Genomic DNA, 10,152 nt, shown 5'->3' with positions numbered 1-10,152 from the left:
TCAATATATATGTGTACACACGTCATGCATGGAATACACATACTATAATATTATAAACGTAGTGGTTTTTTCAATATCTTCCACCACTTAAAGACGGCATTCAATTTTTCCACTCACTAATTTATCCATATAATTTTTTTATTTTTCTTCCTCCCTACATTCTCTCTTCACTTTATGGTGATAAAGTTTAGAAGGAGAAGAGGCCACCGAAAAGCATGGACGACTTATAATCATGAAAGTAAGAAGAAAAAAGAAAGGAAAGGCAAAAAAGAAATAAAATGAGAAAAAAGAAAACCAACTCATTACATTTGATTAGACTAGGCAACTACACACACGCATACATTCACCCACACGCTCACCTATTCATTCATTCATAACAATTTACACCTCTCTTTCCCCCCCCCCCCCCCCGACCTCTCTAGCTATCTAGATCCACTTTTTTCTTGCTTTTTAAAATGGAAATCATAAGTCAACCTCACCTCATCATTTGGTCTTGGTTCTTCTTGGCACCCACCTCATTTCCCACTTTCTTTTATTGTTTTTATTTTCTTCACCTCTTTTACTCATATACAGTGGTCGTATAAAGATTTTTTGCACTATCAATACATTTTAACATTGTATAACAATTTTTTTTCCAGGTTACATATTTTACTTATTATAGATGGTTATTATCTTTTAGTTGAAATGATCGTGTAAAAACTCGTTTACAATGTCAATGTGTATTAGTTACTTCCTCCGCTACAATTTATCTGAACGTATTTTTTTTGGTCCGTTTAAAAAAGAATGACCCTTTTCTAAATTTGGAAATAATTTAGCTTAAATTTTTAACTCTACCCTTAATGAGAAGTTTTTATAACCACACAAATACTTTAGACCTCTTTCTAACTTGTTTAGGATCACAAATTCCAAAAGTCTTTATACTCCTTACCCCGTCAAATATGTTCACATAAATTAAAACGGAGAGAGTGTACTCCATCTTTTACTCAGAGGCATGATCTATGTTGTAAATATAGGGTTCTGACACTCGTAAAATTCGGCAAAAATTCTATATATACATATATATGTTTTTAAAAAATAGTGATATATTAATAGTACCACCCTACATACAAAATAGATTTTGGTTGAATGCAAAAATACAGACATCCAAATTATGGATCCGCTCTGCTTTTACCAGTAGTGATTGCACTGCACTTGTATATAATGGAGGCTCTTCTGTCATCAATTTTTAAAAACCCCAACCCTCCAATGTACATGGGATCATCATCAGGAAGCTTAAGCATGAAGGTGCATCAGTTCACACGTGGATTAATCTTAGAGCATGATTCAGCTACTCCTTCACTTACACTTGGTTGTAAACGTTTACGACCTCTTGCTCCTAAGCTCTCTACCTGCACAAATGATCCTACTATTGTCACTCCTCCTTTCGATCTCAAGAGTTTCATTAGACCTGAAAGTAGCACTAGCCCTCGCAAAACTTCATTCAACGACGACAAGAAAGACTCCTCTCAGGTAATTTACGCACGTATCACTTGCTAGCTATACTAATCCTAAGATTGTGAACAAGGAAATATAATGATGGGATTCTAACATATTTCTCTAGCTGGGAAATGGAACCATTTTTAAGTGTTTCTCAAGTTTTAGCAATCTTACTTAAAGAAGGTGTTTAAATTATATACACTGAAAATATAAAGAAATTTTACATTTCCGTATTTTGATCAATTATAAACAAGTAATCGCACTTGCCTTTTGTAATTACTATTAGTGCACCGAACTTCATCTTTTATTTTGTTGTCTTAGTCTCAGTTTTCTAAATCTCTTGTATTGTTATTAGTTGTTATCAATGCTTCTTTCATTTTTTCTTTAGTTGAGGGTCTGCCGGAAACAGTCTCTCTGGCCGTCCAAGGTAGGGATAAGGCTGTGTACAATCCTACCCTTCCCAGACGCCACTTGTAGGAATAACACTGGGTCGTTGTTGTTGTCGTCGTTGTCGTTGTCGCACAGAACTTAAACTCTTTTAACATGTTATGTAGGTGGAATCGCACCCGGGAGGTACAAGGTGGAATCCGACGCAAGAACAGATAGGAATACTGGAAATGCTGTATAGAGGTGGGATGCGCACACCCAATGCCCAGCAAATCGAACAAATCACAGTACAGCTAGGGAAATATGGGAAAATAGAAGGGAAAAACGTGTTCTATTGGTTTCAAAACCACAAAGCTCGTGAGAGACAAAAGCAGAAGCGCAATAGTCTTGGTCTTAGCCAAAGTCCAAGAACACCTCCAGCCATTGTGACTAGTCCTTTGTCCTTTGACACTAGGGTATGTCTCTTCTCCTTAATTTCCTCATACTTTCACAGTATAATTTTTTTTACACTATCAGTACATAATAAATAAAAAAGGTAGCTTGGTGCATAAATTACATCCTAATGCAAGCATTAATGATTGTTTTCACGACCGGAAACTGTGACCTATAGGCCACACGAAAACAACTTTACTAATGCTCCAACATGGTTGCCCTTCCACAATCAGTACATATAAGTTAATACTATAATTAAGTATGATCGTAAAAAAATTTACACTATCGGGCTACTATCAGTCTATTTTGACATGTTGTAGCACGTCGTCATCTTGTTTTTATATTATTAAATAATTATATATAATTATCTTTTAGGTGACCTATTGTAAAAATTCTTTTTCTAATTTTTGAGTCTAATGGTGAATTATTTTATATTGTTATAGGGAGAAGTAGTGAGGGAGGAAGATAGTCCATACAAGAGAAAGTGCAGAGGTTGGACATATGAATATTTGGAGGAAGAGGAAAAGAGAAATTGTAGAGAGGATAATGGTGATAGGACACTTGAACTCTTCCCATTGCACCCAGAAGGCATGAGATGAATTAAATGAAGGCTTAGCTGCTGAACAAGAATATTCTTTTTTATGATCTGACTCTTCTTCTCATTTTCGTCATCTTTTTACTTTCATCTGCATGCTTAAGTTTCTACTTTAATTTGTTCCTTTTCTTTCTTTCTTTCCTTATGTATCGGGAAAGAGGAAAGAAAAGAGAGACATCAGATCTATGTTAGTCTGCACCAATTAATTCCCTTCTCTTGGATTCTGGTTATTAGACTTATTCCTGACCTAAAACCTACTATATGTGTTATGTTTCATGGGAAATGCTGCAAAAATAATCTACTCTATTATTCTTCCTTCTACAGTCACGTAGCTTGCATGTACCTTTCGGATTCGGCCGAGTTCAATAGCTAAAAAAAACTGAAAATAACTACGTACTTCGTCGCTAATTTATCACTAAATCGCTCGTAGCTAGCTAGTAAATTTTTCTCCAATCCGTTCTTAAATGATATTATTGACAGATTTTTCTGTTTTGCTACACAATTTGTCCGTCGTTAAAACCTTATTTTCTAGTAGTGTATTATATATAATTAATTGTCCAAACCTTATATTTATATTAAAAAATTTACTAAATATGTATATAAGTTATTAAAATTCAATAGCTTAAAGAATTAGAATTCTGAACCCAAATTTTTCAAATCTCGGCTCACTATACTACTACTTCAACTTTCCCTTTTTTTTTTACGTTTTATTTTTTCTGTTTTTCTTGTAGTTGATACTTTTGACTAAAGTGCTGATCAAGACGCTGAAGTCCACGCATATATCTTCACATAATTCTTCTTCTTTTTTATCTTTTGTTTTTATTGGAGAATTTCAAAATTGATAGGAAGTAGTGGTTGATCTTTACTTTCATGCTATAGATTGATGTTTGAATATTTTATTAATTTTCGGGAAGACTTTGATAAAGTAGCATGGCATGTCAATCAGAAGACATGCAATTTTTTAGTTCTAAAATATTGACTAATGGATTGTGGGGTAGAAGATCAGTTTATAGATACGAATTTGGAGGGAAAAGCAAAAGAAAACATAGATTTAAAATAAGAGTAGGGTGCAGTTTGGAGCAACCAAACTGTATGCGATGAAAATTACTCAAATAATATAAGATAATTCATGATGGAGTTTCGATTTGGTGGATGAAAAAGGAGGTGATTGATTATCTTTGTCCTTTTTCCTTTAAATAGTATAATTAACTACTAAATTGATAATTGAGTTTAGAGGCACCAAATGAAAAGAGGAATATCAACCATAAAAAATAAATATATTAGATTTTGAGTTAGATAAGCTAGTACTAACTTATAAACATCACAACAAGGAGATATGATTTATTTATAAGTTAGTAGTTTGATCATCGGGGACATGATCCTTGATAGTGATGAGGAAGTAAAAAAATTAGAGTATGAGGTTAGTGGGTGTCGAGCTATCTTCTTTTTCCATACCAGCAGGCTGTAATATTAGTTTGTATTCTCGTATTTTCTTAATTTATCTTAGATTCCTATTACTACTTTTATTTGGTTATCTTATTTTCTTTATGTTTTATGGCTTCGTTTTTATGGCTTTTACACCATCGTTTTCCTCTCCATTATTATCGTGCTTATACTTTTCCTGAGTCGAGATTCATCGGAAATAGCCTTTCTACGTTCATAAGGAAGGGATAAGATCTACGTACACGCTATCTTCCCCAGACCTCAATATGTGGGATGACACTGAGTATGTTGTTATTGTAATTGTTGTTGTTGTTTAATTTGATTATTGATAATGGAGTAAAGAGGCGCGCACCAACACAAAAAAGAGAGTATCAAAATTGAGAGAGAGTATCAAAATTAAGAGGTAGAAAGTTGCAGTATTATATAACACTTGAACTTGCTAAAACAGATTAAAGCTCAAATGCAACATACCTCATAGAATTAAGATAGAAGTTGATTGAATGACAACCTTGCAAAACAACTTCATATACCAACATAATTTCATACATTTAAAGATCTTCCTAGCTAGCATAATAAGGAGACTAATAACTCATATACTTAAACTACACTAGCGACATACAAAGAATTACATAAGTTGCAGCTAGGGGTGTTCATGGTTCGGTTTGGATCGGTTTTTCCCTAAAAAGAAACCAAACGAAGTAAGTCGGTTTTTCAAATATTAGAACCAAACCAAACCAATTAAGTCGGTTTTTCTCGATTCGGTTTATGTCGGTTTTTCGGTTTTTTCGGTTATTTGTCGGTTTTTTCTTAAATATAAGACATACACTACCAAACACATATTCCGGCGACCACATTTTCACTGTAACACTATCAAATCAATTGCCCTTTGAGAAATCTATTATTTACCAAGATATATTGATGATAATTGAATCAAATAGTGATGAATAATTTAAGGACTCAATTAAAAATATGTTATTTTTAACACGAAATGGATTCTTACCCTAAACAAAAGAAAACTACCAATCAAACTAGAATGTAAAGGTAAAGAACTATATTAAAAGTGCAAACTATTAACATTTACCATAAATTTTTTGAAACTTTGTATAACAATATACATATATATAGGTGTAATAATAAATTTGAAATAGCTACTCCTATAGTCAGTTTGGTTCGGTTTTTTTCTGATTAAAACCAAAACCAAATCAAATTTGATCGGTTTTTAAAATTCAAAACCAAAACCAAACCAAACCAAAAAGTATCGGTTTTTTTGGTCGGTTTGATTTGGTTTTCGGTTTGGTTCGATTTTTCGGGTTTTAATGAACAGCCCTAGTTGCAGCTTATAATTAGCATCATTACAAGGAACTATCAGGTAAGAAGATCAATTTCCACATTTAAACTTCAAACCCTTCCCTTGTTCCTTTACAATTTTAATTTTCAGGGAAAACTACAATATCTTTTTCCAACATACATATTGTTTAATTTAATATATTCTTTATTTACTTAAAGATGTAAATTTCAGATGATTTTACGTTTACCTTTTAGATGTTCTTATAGAAACGTTCCTTCTCCTAGCACAGTTTTGCTGCACTACCCTCTTTAAATACTAGTGCAGTAAAATATGGAATTTGGATCTCACCCGAAACTAAGTGACAAATTAGGCCCAGTGGAGAACATTTTTGTTGGCGGAAAATATGGGCAAACAATTGATTCTTGTTCTGCTGTCGCCTGTGGGCCTGAGGCCCAAAGGCTATTGTCCAGAGGCTTTTGCATTTATATCCGGTTTTGGAGTAACAATTGAACCTATACCCACTTTACAAAAAAATTTGCAAGTGAACCCACTTTACGGTCAACTTCAGACTTATCGGGTCCGAAGTTTAAAAAAATTACTTAGGAGTGAAAAAATTGCACTTCAAATGCACTTAAAGCCAAATAGGTCTGAAGCGCAACCAATGGTTTCATGCACTTAAGGCTAATAAGTCTGAAGTGAAAAATTGCACTTCAGATGCACATAAGGCTAATAAGTCTGAAGTGAAAAATTGCACTTAAGGCCAAAAAAATCTGAAGTGCAACAAACGTTTTCATTCACTTAAGGCCAATAAGTCTGAAGTGAAAATTTGCACTTCGGATACACTTAAGGCTAAATAGGTCTGAAGTGTAACCAATGGTTTGATGCACTTAAGGCCAATAAGCCTGAAGTGAAAAATTGCACTTCATATGCACTTAAGGCCAAAAGGTCTGAAGTACAACAAACGTTTTGCTACACTTAAGGCTAATAAGTCTGAAGAGAAAAATTGCACTTCAAATGCACTTAAGGCCAAAAGGTCTGAAGCGCAACCAACGTTTTTATGTACTTAAGGCCAAATAGGCCTTGAAGTGCAAATTGCCCAGAAACAGAAATTTGTTCTTCGAATTATAACAATCCAATATACGATTTAATACCTAAATCTACTCCAAATGAGCTCAAATTTGAAACATAACCTCCAAATATCATAAGGAACAAACTTCAATCATCAATTTGTCAAAACAACAATAAATCTAATGAACCTATTTTGCAATTAAGAAAAAGGAGAAGAAGAAACCTTAAGCAATAGTAAAAAATAAAGCGTCATAACAGCTCACCATTGTAAACATCATAACTAAGAAAAATATGTTCACAACCACCATATAAAATCATTGTCACGCGAAGAAGAAGAAGAAGAAGAAGAAGAAGAAGAAGAAGAAGAAGAAGAAGAAGAAGAAGGAGGAGGAGGAGGAGAGGCAGGGGAGGAGGAGGAGGTCATAAAGCTCACCATTGTAAACATCATAACTAAGAAAAATATGTTCACAACCACACCATATAAAATCATTGTCACGCGAAGAAGAAGAAGAAGAAGAAGAAGAAGAAGAAGGACGAGGAGGGAGGAGGAGGGGAGGAGGAGAAAAAACGAAGGAGGAGAAGGAGGGGGGAAAGAGGCCTGAAGTTGTTTAAAAAGTGGGTAACAAGTTAAAACTTTTTTAAAAGTGGGTATAGGTTAAATGGGCCGACCATAGGGCGTCTCGTGCAATTTTTACATCCAGTACACCTGCAGAGAAACTTTTTGGGCTTTCAATATATATATGGATTTTTTCCTTCCTATAAATATTTTGAACTTATTTACTATAATTGTCCAAGTTTTGTACATCACCCGCCCTAAATAAATTTTTCTTACAATTTATGTACAATTCATTATTAGTACCTTAAATTAGGGAATTCTTTGCTTGGAAAAGGGTGTAACTGAGGGAACGAAGTTCAAATTACCCTTCCATCTAAATAAAACTCCATCCAGTTGTGTGTTACCTATTTTAAGCCATAATTAAAGCACCTCTTCTCTCTATTTGCCATAATTACCTATTTTTAAAAATGAATAATGTAGGGTTCAACAACATACATATTAAAAATAAGTTTCATACAAATTTAATCCACTATTTGATATATCTACAGCAACATATATACTAAAAACAAATTTCTTAAAACTAATTATACGGTATGCAACTTATTTATAACTTATCTACAACTTTCATGCATCATTATTACCTATTTAAATACAACTACAATATCATACAACTTAAATACAAGTTTCATACAAATTTTATACAGTATATCTTTTGTATGCATATTGTATATAATTTGTATGTGGTATATTCTTCTGGTTCTTCTTCGAATTTCAATCTGAAACCAGCCAAATCAAATATAATCTTCACCAAGTACCCTTAGAATCGAGATACAAACTTTATAGAATATTCCCAATCATTTGCAATAACACCCAATCCGAACAAATAAATACTTTTTGAAAATCGAATTCGAATTCAAAGCTTCGAAGATTTTTAATAGCTGTCAATGGTGGAGAGTCAAACACATTCAAAATTTATTGATTGACAATTTCAATTCGTACAGTCCAGCCAAATAATTAATATACACATATTGCTAGCCCACCATCGGAACACTAATAAGAAAAGGGGAAGCCAATAAAAGCTCCAAACTCCATCCATGGCAAAATTCAAATCGATAAAACATTAATCCTTTTCTTCGCCATTGCTAGAGAAAATTATGAGCTTTAGAAGAAAAAACCTTGTAGACTCGGTGTAGAAAGAGAGAAAGAGGAAAATCCTTTAGAAAAATTAGGGTTTGTCTGAGTAAGAAAGAAATTGTGAGGAATTTTCCGAATTTCTAAATTAAAAGGCTACAATCAAGGGATACTCATTTGAAACTAATTTATATATAATTGGTAAATTGTATATGACCATGTAATCAAGTTAAAACTTGACTAGGGATGGTAAAAAAATTTCATATATAGTATAGGTAGGTAAAAATCTCTTTATATATAGGCCATTATTTTAGAGATAGTTATACTGTGTAAATTTCTTGGAACCGTTTTGGTATAAGGGAATTTACTTAGCTATACTATATAGAAACCAATTTACCACCTTTATTTAGGTTCCTTCTTAATTGCATTGAATATCTATATTTACAAGTTATATACAAAATATAAAAAAGAAGAAAATTTAAGATCATTAAATTTAGCCACAATCAGCTATATGACACCTACCCCATTTCCAACAACCCCTACATTTAAGATTCTTTTCCTTTTGCAAAGGATTCAAACACATTTTCTCTCTTTCTTTCTAATCACTCAAAATCTGTCTTTTTTAAAAAAAAAAAAAAAAACTTAATATGAAGTGCCAAAAGCAAAACAGATGCCATTTATTATTCCTTGTTTTTCCTGTCCATGGCAAGGACGATTAGCTTCTTCAAAAAAACAGGGTTATACTCAGGTGCCCCAAAACCTTCTAGGCTCCGGATTAGCTCCGGAATCACACCCTAGAGAAAGTATTCATGGATTATATTAACAATTTATTTTTTGTACCGCTTCACTTTTTCATCATAATTGTAGGAATTGTATGATAATTGCATATAAATGTATCAGAATTATTTTTGCATTGTGTCACAATGGTATTAAATGTATGTTACTTGTATATTATACATTAATACCTAAAATAATATCTAATACAATATTATATTAGATTTGAAGTTTGGAGTTATGATTGAAACTTAAAAAAGATAAAGATCACAATTGTATCACACTAAGCCTACTGGACAAGAAGCGCAACCACCAGAGCTTATGTACTGTAACACGCGTGATACGGATGCAATAAATGAAGGCTATAGAGTCAGTCTATCATATGAAGATTTACAACGCATTTATCATCCTTGGAAATACTTGGTCATCATAAAACTCATGGGGATGCATATTGTGCACCACTACCTCAGGAGGAAAGTCCAAGAACAATGTCTATGGATTGTTTGAACGAGTCGCGATGTCGCGCATTAGTTTGTTTTTATACACATTGCAAATCGCGTCACGTGAAAGTCAAAATAGCACGGTATAGCCAGTTTTCGGACTGGCCATTCAAAAATAGCCAGCATTTACCAAACCAATGAAAAATAGCCACTATTTTGCTGCAACAGAGACCGGTCCAGCATAATATACTACAGTTCAGTGCACCTGTGTATGAACTCCAGCATATTATGCTGGACCGGTATACTTTGTTGGCTGCAGTATAATATACTGAAGACTTGAGCACCGATGCTCCAAACTCCAATATATTATGCTGGACCGGTATACTTGTTGAACTCCAGTATATTATGTTGGAGTCTAGTGTACTTATGTTGGAACTCCATCATATTATGCTGGAGTTCCAGCATACTTATCCTGGAACTCCAGTATAATATGCTGGAGTTCAAGTATACTTATGCTGGAACTCCAGCATAATATACTGGCGTATTTTCCGGGTTTTGAACA

The 10,152-nt window shown here is 33.5% G+C and overlaps 1 protein-coding gene across 1 annotated transcript; it reads left to right on the top strand.

Annotated features, from left to right (window-relative positions):
• Positions 1,206-3,196, top strand: LOC109225001 (WUSCHEL-related homeobox 4). The gene is made up of 3 exons (XM_019389589.1): positions 1,206-1,509; positions 2,031-2,318; positions 2,739-3,196. Exons 1-3 carry the CDS (start codon positions 1,246-1,248, stop codon positions 2,892-2,894), a joined length of 708 nt encoding a protein of 235 aa, XP_019245134.1. The 5' UTR covers positions 1,206-1,245; the 3' UTR covers positions 2,895-3,196.

The sequence above is a fragment of the Nicotiana attenuata genome, chromosome 4 (genome assembly GCF_001879085.1).
Source record: "Nicotiana attenuata strain UT chromosome 4, NIATTr2, whole genome shotgun sequence".
NCBI classification, from domain to species: domain Eukaryota; kingdom Viridiplantae; phylum Streptophyta; class Magnoliopsida; order Solanales; family Solanaceae; genus Nicotiana; species Nicotiana attenuata.
This window is presented reverse-complemented; position numbering and strand designations above follow the sequence as displayed.